At 40.4% G+C, this 20,617-nt stretch overlaps 1 protein-coding gene across 1 annotated transcript in view; it reads left to right on the plus strand.

Moving 5' to 3' along the window:
- LOC110561586 (lysosomal Pro-X carboxypeptidase-like) overlaps positions 1-20,617 on the plus strand; it is a 63,147-nt gene that overhangs the window by 13,110 nt on the left and 29,420 nt on the right. Inside the window, exon 2 of the mRNA XM_021658067.2 lies at positions 17,377-17,517. Coding sequence (XP_021513742.1) covers positions 17,377-17,517 — 141 coding nt within the window. The remainder of the gene's footprint in view (positions 1-17,376; positions 17,518-20,617) is intronic.

Genomic DNA, 20,617 nt, shown 5'->3' on the forward strand with positions numbered 1-20,617 from the left:
TCTGACACTCTATGTGTGCCACTGATAAACCAATGGCAATTTATAAAAATGAATTAAATACTAAACTCAGACAAAAATAAAAGCTTCATAATAAAAAATTACTAATAGTGAAGAGGAGCCTATAGGATGGGATGTATTTTTTGCCACTATTTATATATATGATGGGAATAACTACCTGGAATCTATAAAGAGCTTAAAGACTTAAATACTGAAAAAAATACACAGGGAAATGAATTTAAAGTTCACAAAAGAAGTACAAATGGCCAATAAGTAGGTGAAGACATGTTCAGCATTTTTAGCTGCCAAAGAAGTATAGATCAAAACTCATCAAAATTCTACTTCTTCCAGTCAGAATGGATCTGAGCAAAATCTAGAGGGGATATCAGGGGGAAGAAGAACCACCATACATTGCTGGCAGGAGTGTAAATGAATGTAGCTACTGGGGAGATCAGTAGGAAGGTTCCTCAAAAGATGTAAAGACAGAACTACCATATCATCTGCCTAGACCACTCCTTTACCAGAGGCGAACCCAAGTTGACAAAGCACAGATATCCGTACCACCCAGACTTAGGGTGTGTGATTAACAATAGTAGTTATGGAATAAATCTAAATGTTCATCAAAAGATAGATGGATAAATAAAATATGACACACCCATGAAGTACTGCTCAACCGCCAAGAACAAATATCATCTGCACAAAAATCAATGTGACTGTAGATCACACTATTAGGTCATACAGGACAGATTCAAGAACACAGATGGCGTGAACAAAAAGGCTTATTCAGGGATAGGCAGGGGACCAGCAGAAGGAGAGATAGGGAACGGGCAAAAGTGATAGAGGGCTGAATATGAGCATAGAGCATGAAATAGATGTATGAAAAGTTATAAGGAGCCCATCATTTTGTACAATGAAGGTATGCTGTCAAGCAAGTCAATTAAAAAATACATAAAGTGTGTTCTGCAGCTCTTTGGGACTCATGACTTGTTTCGGGGGTGTCTATGATGTCAAGCTTATACATTGTCATCGTGTGCATTCATGATATGTGGATGTGCACAATATAGCATGTGCGTGGGGGTCAGAGGGCAAGTCTGTGGCGTTTGCTCTCTCTCACCACCTAAATGTGAGGACTGAACTCAGGTTTTCAGGTTTGTGTACCTAGAGCCTTTATCAAATAAGCATCTTCCAGCCTTCATGCTTAGTTTTGTAGTAATTATAAGGCAATGCTTACTTTATAAGTGAGATGTCCTGGCGCTACACAATTGTATTTCAAATATTAATAACTACACCACTTCACATTTATACCAAATAGTTTCATCTAAGAATGTCTTTGATGATGCTGGGCATGGTGGTACATGCCCTTAGTCCCAGGACTCGGGAGGTAGAGGCAGGTGGATATCTATGAGCTCGAGGCCAGCCTGGTCTAGAAAGCAAGGCCAGGACAGCCAAGGCTACAGAGAAACCCTGTCTCGCAAAACCAATAATACTAAGAATAATAACAATAATAATAATAATGAAAGAAATAGAAAAAAGAATGGTTTTGATGAGACAGTGAGAATTATTCATTTTATTACTCTTGAGAAACATGTTTACAATCTGTTCTGCACTCATGAAGCACGGCTGTGCATTCATCTTTCATTCTACTTGGCGAGGACTTTGCATGTTCCTTGCCTACGCTCTGCATCAAAATGGCTTCCTACCCCTTGAATAAGCAGTCAGGCCCGGCTAACTACCCAGGCATTTTGTACTTTAATAGCCTAACAATGGTCTTCTCTTCATGATTTTCAGGACAATGACTCCATTATTTTTTTTTCAAAATAATCTCTCTCTGTGCGTGGTGCAGACAATTTTGAGGGATCCTAATTCTGAAGGCAGAAATTAGCTCCTAAAATGATTCTCTTTGGAATTAGAATGAGCCTAAGAAACAGACATTATCATGTGACAAAATCCATTCCTCAGTCTTCCTTTTGTTATAGATAATGAGATTTGAGATGGGGCTGTGGAGTATGAAATAATGGTGGAGATTATGTCCAGGCAGAAGGCCTTTCATGCACTCAGGTCTGCCTGCTAATTCTTCTCTTTTCCCACTATATTATAGAACCTTTGTGATTTTGAGAAGGAGAAAATATTTTAAGTGTTAGGTTTTAATAAGCACTATTATTACTGATTCATATTCCTTTTCCAGCTGTGTTTCTGTTTGTGTGTGTCTGTGCGAGCGTGTGCACATGCGTGTTTGAGCCTTCACACAAGTGTCACTTTAGGGAAGTTTTCCATAAGAGTCCACATAATATAAAAAGCATGCTATATTTGTCCACACCCTCTAAGTCTGGCCAACTACAATGTGATTTAATAACCCACTTTAAGCCAGGAACTACAAGCCAGACAATGGCTCTGATTCATCAGATAGGAAAGTACGGAAGTACTTGTTATTCTTTGTCATTTTTATTTCTATACAGTTTGAAGCAGGGTCATGCTGCAGACACCATCCTTTTAAACACTCGGAAACCTCTGCTACTTCCTGACACTGATGGCTTCTTCCTCTGAGGGAGCAGCTCATGGGACAAGATAAGGAAAAGCAAGGGGGATAGCTCTCCTGTCCTTGGTGCTGATGGGATTTCTTTCCTTGAGCAATGCGCCTTAAATGAGACCAAGCTGTGCAGATGGGCAATGGAAACTAAGAAGTTTTTGTTTGCCTTTTTATGTGGTGTAATGTTTAAAATACAGCTGCTCTTTAAAAAGGCAGGAACTCATGTTCACTGAGCACCTCTCTGTGATTGTGTGAAGGCATATGCATGCATGAAATGTGTGTGTCTAGTATATATGTACAAAGTGCTCAAGTAGTTATTTGCCAACTGGCAAAATATTGAAGCCTTTCCATATGTTAAGACCTTGACAAAGAATAGTTTTAGTTTCCCCAGGTAGTCAGCACTTTAAAGGCAGGATATTGCTTGTCTTCCTAGCTATTGCTTCATGTTCCTTCTCCTAGATGTCCTGATTAGTTTTTTATCATCAGTTTGTCACAACCTAGGGTCACCTGCAAAGAGGGAACCTCCATTGAAGGAATTCCCAGATCAATGGAATGGATCCGTGGACTGTATCTATATCTCCGAGAGATTGTCTTGATTGCTGGCCGATGGGGGAGTCCTAGCCCTCTGGGATGGTCCTATCCCTGAGCAGATGGTTCTGGGGTCTATAAGAAAGCTTACTAAGCACAAATCTAGTAGTGAGACAGAGAGTGAGGCAGGAAGCAGCATTTTTCCATAGTTTTGGCTTCAAGACCTTGTCCTTACGTTTCTGCCTTGGGCACCTGCCCCTATTTTCTCAACGACAGACCATAATCTAGAAGTGTAAGATGAAAACCCTTTGCTCCTCTAATTGCTTTTGGTTACGTTTTTTATTGCAGCAACAGAAAAGGAAACCAGAACAGTAGGTATCCAGAACAGCTTAGGCCGATAACAAATGCTAATGCTATCATGCAACCTTCCTTGCTAAGACTGCTGTGAGGTTTTTTGCATTACGGTTATTGGCACAAATTTTCTACTGAATCTACTTTGGAAACACTGGAAATACCTGATTCATCTTCACATCCACACCTAAATTTAATCCCAGTTTATGTCCCTTTTTACATTTCTCAGATTTACTACGATGTACTAATCATTCCAGGTCAGATTATTACAATGGCTGCTTCAGACTTGCTGTTCTTTTAGGGTTAGCCCCAGTTCCTCTGGAGCTCTCTACTTTACATGTCCTTTGAATCACAGGGATTTTCGTCAACTGACCTGAAATGATAATGCTGTCTTTCCCTCCTTCCTATAGTGCTAACTGTTTGCAGTAGTCAAGGCACAGTTAACTATGCTCTGCTCTGTGAGACAGCCTCAACTGTAACTACATCTTGGACCATAATGTAACAGGTTGTTAATCTCCTAGCAAAATTATTATCCTTACAGCAGCATAATTTCTCAAGCGGCTTCAATTTTGTTTTTTGCTAGAAATAGTTTTAGATACTTTATCTTGTTTGCTCAGTCATAGGTAGTTTTTTTTTTTTTAAATAAAAATGCTAAGGTCCAGGTGAACATGGTGGGGGAGGCCTCTGGCTAGAATACTGGGGAGGCTTAGGCAGCAGGATGGCTGGTTTGATGGCAAATTCATTGTTATGATGAGTTCCAGATCATTGAGGGCCTGAGCTACATAGTGAGACAATATCATGAGAGAGGGAGAGAGACAGACAGACAGAGACAGAGACACAGAGACACAGAGAGAATAGGAGAAAAAAATGCTATGACTCAACTTTATAACTCCTGATTGGACCACAATGTTATCAAACACCTGAGCCATACAGGCCTTACAAGTGTTTGTAGGGAAAGGCCTAGAAGAAGCCTTTAGTAGAGGATGAGGATAAAGTATCTGAAAGGAGGGGTAAAGGGTGAAAGTAAAGAGGAGGAAAAATTCCATGGTGAAAAGAACTCCCTAGTGGGGGAAAGAGGATCTTGGCTGCTATTTTCTAATGGTTTGCAGATTTTTCTCTTGATAAATGAAAGCACTCCTTGCAGAGGACTGCTTTTCACCAGGGCAAGTGGGAAAAACACATCTTACTTCCCCTCTAGCTTTCTGTGGCTTTTATTTATTTCCCATCTTGCTTTCCTGTCATAACTGCAGGGCCTTGAGGTTTTCTGATTAGGTTGGTGCTTCTAAATGCTCCCTATAGTGAAGCAGGGAGTTGGGGAGCAGGCTCAGTGTGGGAAACACCAGCTTGCGAGCAGGAGGACCTGAGCTCTGGTTCTAGCACTCAGTGAAAAAGCTGGTCTGCGCAATCCAGTGCTTATAAGGGGAGTGAACAGACAGATCTCTAGGGCTTTCTGGCCTCTGTCGTAGTTCTAGGTTCAGTGTGGACCCTGTGTCAAGGGAATAAGAGAGAGAGAATGAGCGGGCCAGTCAAAATCCTTCTGTGGCCTCTGTGTGTGTGCAAGCACACGTGTCTGCACGCACAGGCATGCATATGCCACATTATCCCTACGCAGAGTGACACAGGCTGCAACACAGAGAGACCTCAGGGTTAATTTTCCTCCATTTTGTGCATGTTGTGGGTGACTAAAAGCAAACATTCCAAAATGGTGAACTCTGAGGTCAGAGGCCATACGAGGAAAACTTGCAAAGGGTAATAATTATCTCCTCCTTGTGGGTTGCTAGAACTGTAGTTTTAAGGGGAGGAGATGCTCTGTAACAAGCAGAAATGGCAGATAATTACAGCCCCTGAGTCCATGTGCTTCATATGTGCCACTGTGTTTTCCATTGGTTTGTTATGTAAATGGAGTAGCCTTTATGGTAAAGGTCATCTTGATTTTATTATTTAGGGCAATTTTTTCCCTTGTAGGAGCTCCCTTATTTAAAGGCTTCTTTGCATCGTTTTATTGCTCTAAGGAGAACTGAACTGCACCTGTGGAAAAATTTATCATCAAACTGCTTTTCGGGTTCTCCAGGATCATGTGCCGAGAGTTAACAAAGACAAATAGTTGTGATATATATTTGTGTGTTTTATTAATATCGCAGTAGGGACCTTCTTATGGATAGTATCATCACAATTCTATCCTTTAATTTGATAAACTCAGAGCCTTTGCTGTTGGCATGGGCTTGAAAGTACAATGGCTTTACAAAGATTTTAGTTCTCCTTTGTGCACGGGTAAGCTCAGATTCAGAGATGTGACAAAGTTATTTGTTAATAGCAAGAAAGTGGCATGATTAGCATTTCAACTGGGAGCTTTTCTGCTTTCCTGCAGTGGGCTGAACCAACCTTCAAAACAGTGGCAGGGCCATGTTGTGAACTCTGCTGAGAACTGTGACAGGAGCAGAGAAGGCACAGTCCTTTAGGCCTGGCTTGTCTTAAAGCTTTGTAGAGGAGAGAGCACTTGAGGGAGTACCTGGAGGACTAGGTTGGTAGTTTCTGTAATGACAGAGGGAAGAAAGTGTTTCAGCCATAGGCAGTTTGTGTGCAGAAGCCCAGAGGCTTGAGGGATATGTTATCATGAAAAGTTTTGAAATATGAAGAGAGAGAGAGGCAAGTTTTGGGAGACGAGGATAAGAAGGAGTTGGCAGGATTCAAGTCAGCCATCACTGAATCCATACAGCTTGCTTTCACTGTAGCCTCTCAGACAGCAGTTTGCAGAGCGTGTCTCCTCTTTGCTGTTCCTACCCTTATCCATTAAGCATGTCCCCTGTACAAAACTTCCTCCTTTGACTTCCCTCAGTGTACTGTGACTCAGCACATGTAAGTCAAATATATCTTTTCCTCTCCAGGTTGCTTCTGGACACTGGTTAGGCCAAGGCCAGAATTAATCTGTGTAGCCTAAATCCTGCCAGTATCACTTAGTCTTCTTGTATCACGTCATGCTTCTCACTGTTTTAATCCGTTCCTCCCTAACTTCTGGCTTTTACCCATCTTTACGGCTCTCTTCCACAAAGGTCCTTGAGCCATGGCAATGCCATGATTTAGGTGTTCCAATTGTGGTTGAGAATTCCATTGACACTTATTCTTTGCACTTTGACTAAGTGTTTCTGTGTTAATCACTATCCATCGCATAAAGACACTTCTTTGATGAGGTGTGGAAGCTGTACTAAATGTTCAAGGTATCAACCAGTTCTTTGATTTACAGTTGGCAAATATTGCATACATTATATAAGCTATTTTTTCTTTTTCTTTTTTTAAATTAAATTTTTATTTTTAAATATTAATTACAGTTAATTCACTTTGTATCCAAGTTGTAGCCCCCACCCTCAACCCCCAACCTCCCTTCCTTATCTTCTTCCATGCCCCTCTCCAAGTCCATTGCTAGGGGAGGACCTCCTCCTTTTCCATCTGACCCTAGCTTATCGGGTCTCATCAGGATTGGCTGCATCTTCCTCCTCTGTGGCCTGGCAAGGCTGCTCCCCCTTCAAGGCGAGGTGGTAAAAGAGTCAGCCACTGAGTTCATGTCAGAGACAGTCCCTGTTCCCATTACTAGGGAACCCACTTGGACACTGAGCTCCTATGGACTACATCTGAGCAAGGGTTCTAGGTTATTCCATGAATGGTCCTTGGTTGGAGTATCAGTCACAGAAAAAAAACCTGTGCCCAGATTTTTTGGTTCTGTTGTTCTCCTTGTGGAGTTCCTGTCTTCTTCAGGCCTTTCTATCTCCCCCTTCTTTCATAAGATTCCCTGCACTCTGCCCAAAGTTTGGTTACGAGTCTCAGCATCTGCTCTGATACCCTGCTGGGTAGAGTCTTTCAGAGGCCCTCTGTGGTAGGCTCCTGTCCTGTTTCCTGTTTTCTACCTCTTCCAATGTCTAACCCATTTGCCTTTCTGACTGAGGATTGATCATCTTACCCATGGTCCTCCTTCTTACTTAGCTTCTTTAGGTGTACAGAGTTTTGTAGGATTATGCTATATTATATGTCTAGTTTCCACTATATACACTGTATGTCTTTCTGCTTCTGGGATACCTCACTCAGGATTATCTTTTCTAGATCCCACTATTTGCCTACAAATTTCATGATTTCCTTGTTTTTAATTGCTTAGTATTCCAGTGTGTAAATGTATCACAATTTCTGTATCCATCCCCTCATTGGGGGACATTTGGGTTGTTTCCAGGTTCTGGCTATTATGAATAAAGCTTCTATGAACATGGTTGAGCAACTGTCCTTGTTGTATACTTGAGCATGTTTTGGATATATGCCTAGGAGTGGTATAGCTGGATCTTGAGGAAACACTATTCCTAATTGTCTGAGAAAGTGCCATAATGATTTCCAAAGTGGTTGTACAAGTTTACATTCCCACCAGCGATGGAGGAGGGTTCCCCTTTCTCCACATCCTTCCCAGCATGTCACTTGAGTTTTTGATATTAGCCATTCTGATGGGTGTAAGGTGAAATCTCAGGGTCATTTTGATTTTCATCTCCCTGATGACTAATCACATTGAGCATTTCTTTAAGTGTTTCTCTGCCATTCTATATTCCTCTACAGAGAATTCTCTGTTTAGCTGTGTATCCCATTTTTTTAATTAAATTACTTGATTTGTTGCTTTTTAACTCCTTTAGTTCTTTATATATTCTGGATATTAGCCCTCTATTAGATATAGGTTTGGTGAAGATCCTTTCCCAGTCTGTAGGCTGTTATTTTGTTCTGAGGACAGTGTTCTTTGCTTTACAGAAGCTTTTCAGTTTCATGAGGTCCCATTTATTGATTGTTGATCTTAGAGCCTGTGCTGTTGGTGTTCTCATCAGCTAGTTGTCTCCTGTGCCAATGAGATCAAGGCTCTTCCCCACTTTTTCTTTTAACCAATTTAGTATGTCTGTTTTTATGTTGAAGTTTTTGATCCACTTGGACTTTAGTTTTGTGCAGGGTGATAAATATAGACATATTTGCATTTTCTACATGTAGACATCTAGTTAAGCCAGCACCGTTTGTTGAGGATGCTGTCTTTTTTCCATTGTATGGTTTTGGCTTCTTTGTAAAAAATCAATAACCATAGGTGTATGCGTTTATTTTTGGGTCTTCTATTCGATTAGATTGATTCACCATTTTGTTTCTATGCCAGTAAGTATCATGCAGTTTTTGTTACTATGGTTCTGTAGTACAGATAAGCTATTTTTTCACTGATATTTTTTCTTCACAGAAGATTTTTAGTTGCCAATTTTGGGGACTATTTTCTGTGCTACTGGAGTGCCTTTTTGAATTTCTTGCCTACTCTTATATGTTGAAATGCTTCCTCTGGCAATTTTAAAGTGCAATTTTAAAGTTTTAGGCCTTACATTAAGATCTTCCATTCATTGGGTGATTTTTGTACAGAGTGAGCACTGGGAAATCTAGTTTTATCCTTTAACATATGGCTGTCTGGCTTTCCCAGCAGCCATTGTTGAACAGGGTATCTTTCCCCTAATGTATGTTTTTGTAGCTTTTGTGAGACATCATATGTTTGTAGCTGTGTGGATTAATTTCTGGGGGGTCTTCTTTTCTAGTTCATTCATCTATGTGTTGTAAGTACCACACAGTTTTTTGCTAGTATAGCTTCAAAATAATTGAGATCAGATATTGTTATGATCCAGCATTGCTTTTTGTTTTGGGGATTGTTGTAGCTAGCCAGGGTGTTTTTTCGCTTCCATATACATTTTAGGATGTATTTTTTTTCTCTGTCTTTTATTTTCTATCTTCTGTGAGGAATGTAATTGGAATTTTGATGGGAATTTCACTTTTTAATATGAAATATAGCTATGTTACAATATGTTGTCAATTCATTAGCAGTGTGATGTCTTTGCATTTTTGGTATCTTCTTTAATATCTACTTATTTTGTACTTAATATTTTATTTTATGTGTGTACGCATGTGTGTGTGCACACACTCACACACACATACACATGCATGGAGCTTAGAGGACAATTTGTGAGAAGCCATCTACTGTGTAGGTCTAGGAAATTTAAATCAGATAACTGGACTTGGTGGCACATGCCTTTTCTTCTAATCTAGTTCGCTGGTCTTCATTTTCAATTTCTTTCTTCAGAATTTTAGGAGTTTCACTGTAGAGGTCTTCCTCCTCCTTGGTTAGGTTTATTCCTAAATATTTTCTATTTTTAAAAAGCATTGTAAATAGGATTCTTCCTTCTTATTTTCTTTTCTTTTTGGCAAGTTTGTTACTGGTATAGAGAAAGGCAAGTGATTTTTGCATGCTGATTTTATAGCCTCCTGCTTTGCTGAAAGTATTCATCATATTGAATACTTTTCTGGTTGAGTGTTTAGGGTTTTTTTTTTTTAAGTACAGGATTATGGATTGTACAAGAGATAATTAAATTTTTTTCTTTTCCTATTATATCCACATTATTTCTTTTTCATGTTTTATAACTCTGGTTAAGACTTAACATTATACTGAACAAGGGTGAAGAGAGTTGGGATCCTTGTCAAATTTCTAATTTTTTTAAAGCAAACTTTTCTCAGTTTTCTCCATGTAATATAATGCTGGCTATAGTTTTGTTGTATATAGGTTTTTTACTATGCATTGGTATATGAACCATTATGTGGAATATGTGAATCCATTATGTCCTGGGCCCTTCTCTGTGGAAGACATTTTATTACTGACTTTTCAGTTTCATTGCTTATTATGGATCTGCTTAGGTTATTTATATTTCTGATTTAATTTTAATAGGTCATTTGTAGTTAACTTTACTCACTCCTTCTAGATATGAGTTTTCTGAAATAGAAGTTCTTAATGTCTTCTCTTGATTACCTTCTGGATTTCATTGGAACATATCATAACATTAAAATTTTGAATATTATTAATGGATACTTTTGCTCTCCATTTTGGTTTGTTTGGCTAGGGTTTGCTAGTTTTTTGTTTGTTTGATTAAGTAATTCTATACATTTTTCTCTCTTGCATTAATTTCAGACATGATCTTTATTATTTCTTACTGCATGCTGTTTTTGCATTTGATTTGGGTTTTTCCCCTAATACTTTGAGATATAAGCAATCTTTAAGGACTTACAGCTATAAACTTTCCTCCTAGAACTGCATCAAGTGTATCGCAGATGTTCTGAGAAATCATACTTTCGACTTTTAGTTGATTCTAGGAATTTTTAAGTTGCTCCCTTACTTCTTTGTTGGCCTACTTTGAGAGTGTGTTGTTCCTACACGTGCTGACACATGCCTACACAATCCCTGCACTTGAGAGATAGAGAGAGGGGGAGCAGCATTTCAAGGGCATTCTCAGCTACACAGCAAGCCTAAAGCCAGCCTCTTGAGATGCTGTCTTTAAAAGAGTGTTCATTTTCAGTCTCCAAGTATTTTTGTGGTTTTTCTAGCTGTCGGTTCCCAGTTTTGTCCCACTCTCATTACCTGATAGAATAGAAGAATTTATTTTAGTTCTTTTTGGTTTTGGTTTTTAGCCTTTACTGTTGGCTATTATACATGACCAGGTCATACGTAAGAAAGTGTTGTTTGAATGGTCCAGGTTTCCTCTCAAGTCAAGGTCAAAAGGAAGTACTACATTCATACAGCAACAAAATCAATCAACCAAGCACCTTAGATACCAGGAAAATGCAAATCAAAACTGCATCTCATTCCCAACATCATTCCATCTCATCAAGAATGCTATCATCAAGAAAACAAACATCAACTGTTCACAAGGATTAGGGTAGGGCCATACAATTATGGGGAAAATGTGAATTAGTATGGTTACTATGGAATAGAGGTCCCAAGCATAACTAAAGATCAACTGTATGATCTAGCCATACTGTTCCTGGGAATATAACCAAAGACATATAAGCTGGCATGCTACAAAGATTCCTGTACACCTGGTTCACTGCAGCGGTGTTCAGGGCAGCCAGGCTAGGCAATCAGTCTACTTGGCTATCAACAGAAAAATGGATGAAGAAAGTGTGTTATACATCCCGAATGGAGCTTTTATTTAGACATAAAATAGGTTAAAAACTAGTGCCATTTTCTGGAAAGTGGATGGAACTGGAAATGACAATGTTAGGCGAAATAAGCCAGACTGAGAAAGACAAATATTACATGTTTCCTCCCCCTATGTGAAGTCTAGATAGATTTAATTTCCATTACTGTGATAAAGACCATGATCAAAGGAAACTTGAGGTGGGAAGGGTTTATTTGGTTTACTATCCAAATTACTGACCATTAAGGAAGCTAAGGCAGGAACGCAAAGGCAGGAACTAAGCAGAAGCCTTGGAGGAACAATGTTTCCCGGCTTGCTCCCCATGGCTTGCTCAGCCTGCCGTCTTATTCCACAGAGGACCAACTGCCACGGGTTGCACTGCCTACAGCGTGCCTGGCTCTCTCCCGTTAATCATTAGTTGAGAAAATGGCTGACAGACTTGCCTGCAGGCTGTCTGATGGAGCATTTTCTCAATCAAATTTTCTCTTTCCAGATAACTCTAGGTTGTGTTAAGTTTCTCTCTCCAGGATACTATCATTTTATATGTGTGCTAATAAAAATTTAAGCCATAAGACATATCGGGATATTTTATGATTCATAAATTTAAAAAAAACAAGAAAGGAAATCAGGCTTAGTGGGCACGCTCACTTTATGGATTATGAGACGATGCCCTCTGCTGGTGTAAAGGTTGTTGCCATTTATGTATTCGAGGATTCATTATCTGAGTTCTTTAGTAAACTGAGATGCTAGGATCTTTTTCTGATGAAACTGTTAACTTTTGTGTGACCAAACACACTGCTTTTGGCTGCTGTAATGTTTTAGGTGGTTCAAGGGTAGGCGACTCTGTTTTATTAGCAGAGAGCAATCTACCTTTCCAGAATTTTGTCAACTTAAAATGAGTCTTTCTCTGGGGTCTCAGTCTTTGGTCAAAGGGAAGTTCTGCGCACTTTAAGAACCTGAGAGTTAAAGAAGAGTTTTCAAATCCACTTTCTACCCAGCAGACAGTGTCTTCTCAAACGTACTACTATTGAATTCACAACCACACCTATTTTCTCAATCACTAGTTACTAAGTTATAGCATATTCATGAACATATGAGGACCACATTCTCAGAAACATGAACAAACCGGTCATTTTGAACTGTATCCATTTTATGTTTATTAATACAGTATCTGTCTTATATGGGCACTGTGGTAGGTCTTTTCATCTTGCCTTTCAAGTTATCCATTATATAGGAGGATGAATCACCATATTTTTTGTTTATTTTTTCCAGACAGGGTTTCTCTGTATAGCCTTGGCTGTCCTGGCTTCACTTTGTAGACCAGGCTGGCCTTGAACTCACAGTGATTTGCCTAACTCTGCCTCCCTGAGTGCTGGGATTAAAGGCGTGTATCGCCACGCCCAGCTACATCACATTTTTTTTTTCAACAAAGGAGTCTTCTACATTACTTATATTCTTTCTTCCTCATTTTGTCAATTTCTCTTTCACAAGCATTTCTGTGGCTCTTCTCAAGAAAAGGACAGAAGAGAGTACCATTCTGTATTCTGATTCTTTCAGGGCAAAAGGATGTGTGAAAAATAAGGCCCTGTGAGGTAGACAGATGATTTCAGTTGGAGAGTAACTGAGAAATGCCTGTCTTCCTTATCAAAGTGGAGAGACAGTATGGTATATGGACAGCTTCTGCTTCTCATGCTTGAGACCCTGGGTTTAGACCTGGAAACTCAAAAAACCACAACACAACACAATGTAACATCAACAAGAACAACAGGCAAGCAAGCAGTGTAAATGAGCTCTCTGGGGTGGCTGGTGAAGGGAAGGGAAGGAGGAATTCCTGCTTCCAGGAGTGTTTTCCTTTTGGACAGTCTTGTTCCTTCCCTGTCTCCACACAGGATCACCTGGGTTATTGTTTCCTCTGACATTATTTGATCCTTAAAGCTCCTGCATCTATACTATACAGGGGAACAAAGATAAAGCATTGAAGCAAGTTATTAAAAGGCTTCAAAGCAGAAATAAATGAGAAACCATGCTCTCTGATCCTGTTCTAGCTTTGGGGACACCAAAGCACCGATTCTGACTGGAGACGGCCAGGTGATTGATGGTATGAAGCAGGTACTCTGTGTTTTTCTCACCCTCTCTGCCTCAAATTGTCACCAACCATGCTTAAATGCAAACGTGTATCTTTGCCTCCGTAGATTTTATTTAGAGGGTGTCCCTATTCCTTCTTGCCCTTTCTGCTCACGGACCCTTTCTGCATTTCTACATGGTGAAGCAGGAAGCATATTTTGAATTTTTCTTTTTTACTGTGTTTTAGGAAGAACTGCTGTGCGTGCCCTTTCCCAGTGCGCTTCCTTTCCCAGGTCATGCCTGTGAGGCTGTCACGGTCCTGTCACCCACTTTGGTTATATCCTCAAGCCAAGTTATAGAAATCACCAGAGGGTCCATCTCTGTTGATACTGGCCAAGGCGTCTGAGTCCTTTGTGCTCAGCTTGCTTAGAGCAGAGGTCAGATGGCCTCTGCAGTCCTTTCATGCTGTGATTTCTAAAGTCTGGAGGCCTTGGAAAGTGACATGTGTGTCTCAGTCTGGACAGCAGAGGGCATGCTATCCCTTGTGTGTGTGTGTGACCGCTGGGTACTGAAAACTCAGTTCTTAGCTGCAGCTGATGTTCCTGATGACAGGAGGGAGCTGGGAGGATGGTGGGGATTCATGTTGTGCAAAGGACAGCGTATCTCCAGCTCTTCAATACCCAGATGCCTTAGAATATAGGAGTTTTCCAACCTGTAAGAATAGCTCCCATAATTCTCAGAAGAGCTTCATATCTCTTGCGCATCTTGAATACCCATTTCTAGTGTTGCTGTGCCATGGGGTGGAAAGAATGCACATTTATTGCATGATATATACTGTCATCCTAATGTCATATAGGAAGACACTGGGCTTAGGGGTTAAGGGACATGCGTGGACTTACAGCCAGCAGAGATTCAAGTTCATGTCTGTTAATGTGAACTTTCTGTCCTTCTCCCAAAGGCGCGCTTCCTTCCTCTTTTCCCTTCAAAGTCTCAACAGTTAAAAAACGATGGTCAGGAGCCGGATTGCCTGTGTGTGGCCTAAGAGGAGAACAGGGCTGCCTCTGTTTCCGAAGTTCCCGAGGCCTTTGTAATTCTAGATGAAAGGTTTTCCTCTGGCCAGAACTTGTCCTGACTTGTATTTATCATGGCGTATAAACACCCAGGCTTTCAAATCTGATTCTTTGTGAGCCGTTTCCGGAGGTTAGAAGGAATATTTCATAAGAAGGCAAGGTCTGGAAGTCAGTGGGAGGGGTGAAAACATCACTACAGCGAAATGATCTTTGAGAATATTGTAGTAGTCTCAGAGTCCACGTGCTTCCTTTCTTTAACCCTGACGCAGCCTGTCTATCCACCCTAGTGGAAAGAGATTGTGGTTGTTGGTGAGCTGCAAACGACACCCGTGGCTTGCTTTTAGAAGCTCTTTGGGTGGCAGATCAAATAATTTAACAGCAGAGGTTCATCTAGTACAGGATACTTACATCTGAGATCTAGCTCAAGAGAAGAAATAGCACATTCAACTTTCATTTTGGAGATTACTCTAGCTCAGTGGCTTTTAAAACTTCAGCTGCGTCAGAATCACCCGAAAGGCATGGATCCCCTGGCCTGGTCCCAGAGTTCCAGATTCCGGAGGTTTGGAATTCGGCCGGAGGCAATGCATTTCTGCCGAGTCCCTGGTTAGTGCAAAGAAGATCCACTGCACCAAGTGGAAGCTGGTGGAGTCACCTGCATATCTTCTCTGTTTCTCTGGCACTCTCCCTTCTATTTCTTTATTTAGTTTTTGTTCTGTTGTATTTGTTTTAAACCCAGAAGTTAACTTTTTCATAAAATGGCTCAGCCCTTGGCCTAGGCAGTTCAACACACGTTTGTTGAATGAGTGGTTGAGTAAATTCACATGTGTGATGGGAAAGGTGTCTACACAAGCGTATGTGCATAGTCTCTGTAAACTCCCGTTCTTCTGAGAAGTAGGTAGTCACTTTCACATTGCATAGAGATCCTGGAGAAGTCAGGAAGTATACCGATTAAGAACGAGATGCTCACATTTTGTGTGCATGTGTGTGCAGGGACAGAGCTGGGTCCAGGGAGGCCTGTCTGTTTTGAATGACCTAGGGAAGTACTGTCTAGTTTAGATCCTGGTTGGTTCCAGTAGCAATACCAGGTTTCTGAAGTGCTTAGCTTTCAGATGTGCCACTGCGTGGGACTTTAGAGCATTTTCTTATGTAGTCAAAATTGCATGTGTATGTATTGTATGTGTTGTACGTGACATCTAATATCTTGTCCATAGCAACATCATCTTGGTCATCTCTAGTCTGTCACTCATGTCTTATCTGTTCAAATGAGGGTCCAGTCCCAGATCATGCATTGCATGTAGTTAATATGATCCTTACAGTTCACTTAATTGAAAGCAGTCCTTCCCCAGTGATAATTGTCCTTGTTTTGTAAGATACTCCATCTTTAGACTTCCCAACTGCTTCTTCAGAGTGCATTCAAGCCATCCTGCTAACCTCTGCACTTCCTGGATCTAGATCTAAGAACTAGATCTAAAGTCTGGGTTAAGTAAAAAATAAAATAATAGTTTTAACAAGAATACATCATAGATGATATGTACTTTCTGTTGTACACTTGTTCCCTGACCGCCCTGCCACTTGTGGTCTTAATATTGATCATAATGTTAAGCGATAATGCCCCAATACTTTTTGTAAAGTTTCCTTCTTGCCTTGTGATGGAATAGTGTTGTCTGCGGTATCATTGTGACATCATATAAAAGTTAATTTTTCTTTTAGATTTTTAAATGTTCTGAATGCCAATTAATAGCTTCCCCTAATCAGTAACTTTGCAGAACTATCATTTTTTTTTTTTTTTTTTTTTTTACCAATTTAATACTTTGTTTTGCACCAGCTGATACTTGGTTAGACAGCTTTTCTTCATTAGCTGGGATTGTTTGGTACTCTTCAATACAAATCTCTCAGAAAGGCAGACCAGAGATTGAAATCTTTACTGTTAACTCCTGGCTTCACAGTGAGGGGTTGATTTAATAGGCATCTTAAATAGATACTCTTTAAAATGACTTTTCTACATGAATGTATTTTCATAGATTTAACATTTAAATCAACTACAATTTATATTTTCTTTATGTTCTATTTGTTTTATGTTCATTTTATTACAACCTTAGTCAGCACTAGTTTGTTGTAATTTACTTCTATATCCATTAATGTACTTTCACTAGTTTTTGAGCAAGTTTTAATTTTTTGACAGCAAGATTTTTAGGCTGATTGTGTAATTCTTGATTCTTATCCAAAAAGTCAATTACTCGCTTCACTAACAAGCTCTTGTGTGTGTGTGTGTGTGTGTGTGTGTGTTAGCATCTTCTTTTGAGGGGAATAGAGAAGCAGGCATGAAAATCTTGCCACTTGAAATGTCTATGGGTGGTACAACACCAATGTTTACAGACCTTTTCCATGGTTTGTTAGTTCTTGATTTTGATACTGAAAATTTTGGCAATGAAAATTCAGATAGGGTGTAAAGTGAATAAATAAATAAACCTATATAAAAAAGGAAAATTCAGGTAGTAAGTACTAGCGTCATCTTGAAGAATACTTGGATTTATTCAAAACTGCTAAGAGAAAAGATCCTAAGTGCTCTCACCGGAAAAAGTACTAACTGTGCATAAGGTAATTCTTATGCAATTAGATCCGTTTGCTATGCCACAATGTACACATGTTTCAAAAGAAATATTACTATGTAGAAATATTACTATAATAGTTACTATTGAGAATAAAACCAAATGATGTTTAAAGTTTCTTTTGATTATTTTATGATCCAGGTTGATTTTAGTCAATTACTTTTTATGCTTCACCTGATTACTTTCTTTGAAATATGTCTTGTCTGTTTTGTTTTTAAATGTAGGTTGATCATTTTGGATTTTATAATACAAAAACTTTTAAGCAGCGGTACCTAATATCTGATAAGTACTGGAAGACCTATGATGGTGTTATACTTTTCTACACTGGCAACGAAGGGGACATTACCTGGTTTTCGAATCGCACGGTATGTGCCCATTTGGGAAGGTCTGCTTAAGCAAATCGACTTTTACTAGGATGGGTTGTAGACACTAAACTTGGTTTGTTTATTTTTTTGTGGCATTGGGAATTGAATTCCTGGCCTTGCAGATGCAGAGGAAGTGCCCTACCACTGAGCAGCATTCCGAGGCTTCTTTTCATTTCTAGTTGAGGCGTGGTCTGACTGTGCTGTGCAGGGTGGTTTGAACTTACTGTAATTGAGGTAGAGTTTGCAATCCTCTTACCTCACATAGCCCCACACATAGCGGGGGTTATAGGCCTGTGCTACCAGCTCAAGCTACTATTGTTCTTAATTATAAAGTTATTGAATAGAAAGATAAACTGACGAATAACTAAAAAAATAACAAATTTACGTGAATAGATAAGTCTGTGAAGAATATAGATATTCAAGAGGGCTCTGTTCCACTTAATGAAATTATAAGTGAAAAGAGCAAAATTCTATTCTCAGAAAACTGAATTTTATGTTAAAAATTTTTGATTTATTTCTAGAGTGAAGAATCTAAGGGAAGATGGTATAGAAATGCTACTACATATAGAGTAATAGCATAGTAATAGCATTTTTTTTGGTGGGGGTCAGGATTTAAGACAAGATCTCTTTACATTGCCTGGCTGTCTTGGGCCTCATCATTTAGACCAGGCTGACCTAGAACTCACAGAGATCCACCTGCCTCTGCCTCCTGGGTGCTGGAATTAAAGGCATGTGCCATCATACCCAGCTCACATAGTGTGTTTTGATTACCGTCTCTAGTTGGTTAATGTAAAGGCAGACTTTTCACATACTTAGCACTGTGCATTGGAGTTTAGTGTTATAACAGGCAGGTGCCTAAGTCACTTGTTAAATGAATAAAAGAAACAAATGCAAAAGCAACGTGACTGAGTGTAAGAAGACATAAGTTTCCCTGCCAGACAGGGAAGGGCAGAGGTGAATGTATGAGTATATTTTAGCTAACCTACCTGTCCTGTCACCTTTCTTACATTTGTAAGCATTAGCATAGTAGGACCATTAGCTTGCTTCCCGGCTTGTGTTCCTGTCACCTTTTATCATACTTAAAATCCATTAATAAAACTTCAGTTAGTGTAGCTGGACCAGGTGGCTCACACCTGTAATCCCAGCACTTCGGGAGGCAGGGGCAGGTGGATCTCTGTTGAGTGTGAGGCCAGTCTGGTCTACAAAGTGAGTCCAGCACCAGCCAAAGCTACACAGAGAAACCCTGTCTTGAAAAACAAAACTTAAGTGCATGTGAAAATATGACATCCTCCTTCTTGGGGTGTCAGGACTGTGAGTAGAAATCATCAAAATTCTACAAAGGCTGAGTGATGGTAAAGTGGAGAATATCATGTCACCTAGAACGGGAGTGTTTGCCACGGTGCTGGTATTCAGGAGCCTTCAGAAAATGCCTTTGTGGAGAGCTGAGTTGATAAGCTCTGGGCGGATGGGCGGATGGCCAAGGAGGAGAACTCCCACTTTCAGTGGGACTAGCAGAAGGGGGATAGGCAGGAAGAGAGACGGAGGGTGGGACTGGGAGGAGTTGAGGGAGGAACCTTCAGTCGCGGTATATAATGAATAAATTGTAAAAATAAAAAAAAAAATTAAAGCAAAAAATGCAAAGAAAAAACAAAGACGTGAATTCACACATAGCTCCTGAGTTCCCCATTTATAGTGCTTCCCCCGCTTACAACTGTGAAGAGTCTAAATGTGTTGAAGAAAGGAGATCCAGGACACGGTCAGCAACAAGTGGTCAGTCACTTTCCACAAGCTTCCTGCTGTTCCTCTGTGAGAGACCAGAACTGCAGCCTCTTTCTTCTCTTTAGATGTGACCTCCCTTTTGTGCTGGAGCCACAGGGCAACTTCTCCTGCCCATCTCCCAGATCTTTAATCTAGGCACAGAGTCCATCCTGCCCCCCAGCAAACCCTGCTCCTGCACAGGCTTCTCAGTGGGAGTTAAGGCTCATGGCGGGGGAAGGGGGAGGCAACCGAAATGAAAAGACACTCAACGTAGAAACAGTTCCAGAGAACTGGAAGGGCAGAGGCTTGCCTTCCCTGGTTCTAAACATCGTCCTTTGCAAACCGAAATCTCGCAATTGCATGTACACCTCTGTGAACAGATCTTCCTGGGAGATAGTTTAGTAATGAAATTATTAGCCAGATGCAGGAGGCTTCAGTTCTTACTTTCGTTACTTGGTTGATTGAGTTTGGGTAAGCTTTTAGCTCTACACTTCAGTCTTCTCATCTGTTAAATGGGTACGATAAAAGCGCTATTTCCTAGTGTTTGGAAAATTAAAAAGAAAATCAAGGACCTTGTAGAAGTATGGCGTTAATAGATGTTAACATATTACTAAGTCCTTTTTCAAAAGATAAAATTGCTCTTGAGATGCACGCAAACACTCCCTAATTGCATCATGCACCTGTTCAGTTCAGCTGCTTCTGCCAAAGCCTGAGGTCAGTCCCACAGAGGTCTGTTCCTACTCTTAAGACACTTGCAGTTCCTGCTGCAGCAGGCGGAGGAGGTCTTGCCAGCACTGTGCTGTTGAGGGGAGATAGACAGCTCTGCTGGGCAGGGCATGCAGAGGAGGGTGTGCTTGAGCTGGGTGTGGCTCAAGAAGTTGAGCTGGTGTGGCTCAGTTAGACTGTTCCTGGCTGGACCTGGATGTGCGGCATTAGCGAGCAGCTCCTCAAAAGAGAAGTGGCACCTTGAAAAGCACAGGTGTCAGGCCAACACGTCCATTATCCCCGAAGGTGGCTCCTTTAATTCCTTACAGATTGGTCAAAATGACCAAAGTCTTTTTGAGGTTCCTATGCCTCATTAGGAAATAGTAACTTATTAAACACCAGCAACATTCATCAGGCTTTAATCCATGCTAAACTTTCTGATCAATTAATGCTGTCTGCCTTGGATGCTTTCCTAGGAAGGATGCGAGGGCACCATCGAGTCAAAGGGAAAGGGGCAGCAAATGATTAGTAGGAGCCGTCAGTGTGGAGAAAGGAAGGCGAGTGGCCCTTGGTGACCACATCACAGCCTGTGTTTCAGTCTTGGCTCTGCCACCTGGGCGAGCACTGAGCCTGGTGT

Source organism: Meriones unguiculatus, chromosome 14 (genome assembly GCF_030254825.1).
Source record: "Meriones unguiculatus strain TT.TT164.6M chromosome 14, Bangor_MerUng_6.1, whole genome shotgun sequence".
Classification (NCBI taxonomy): Eukaryota; Metazoa; Chordata; class Mammalia; order Rodentia; family Muridae; genus Meriones; species Meriones unguiculatus.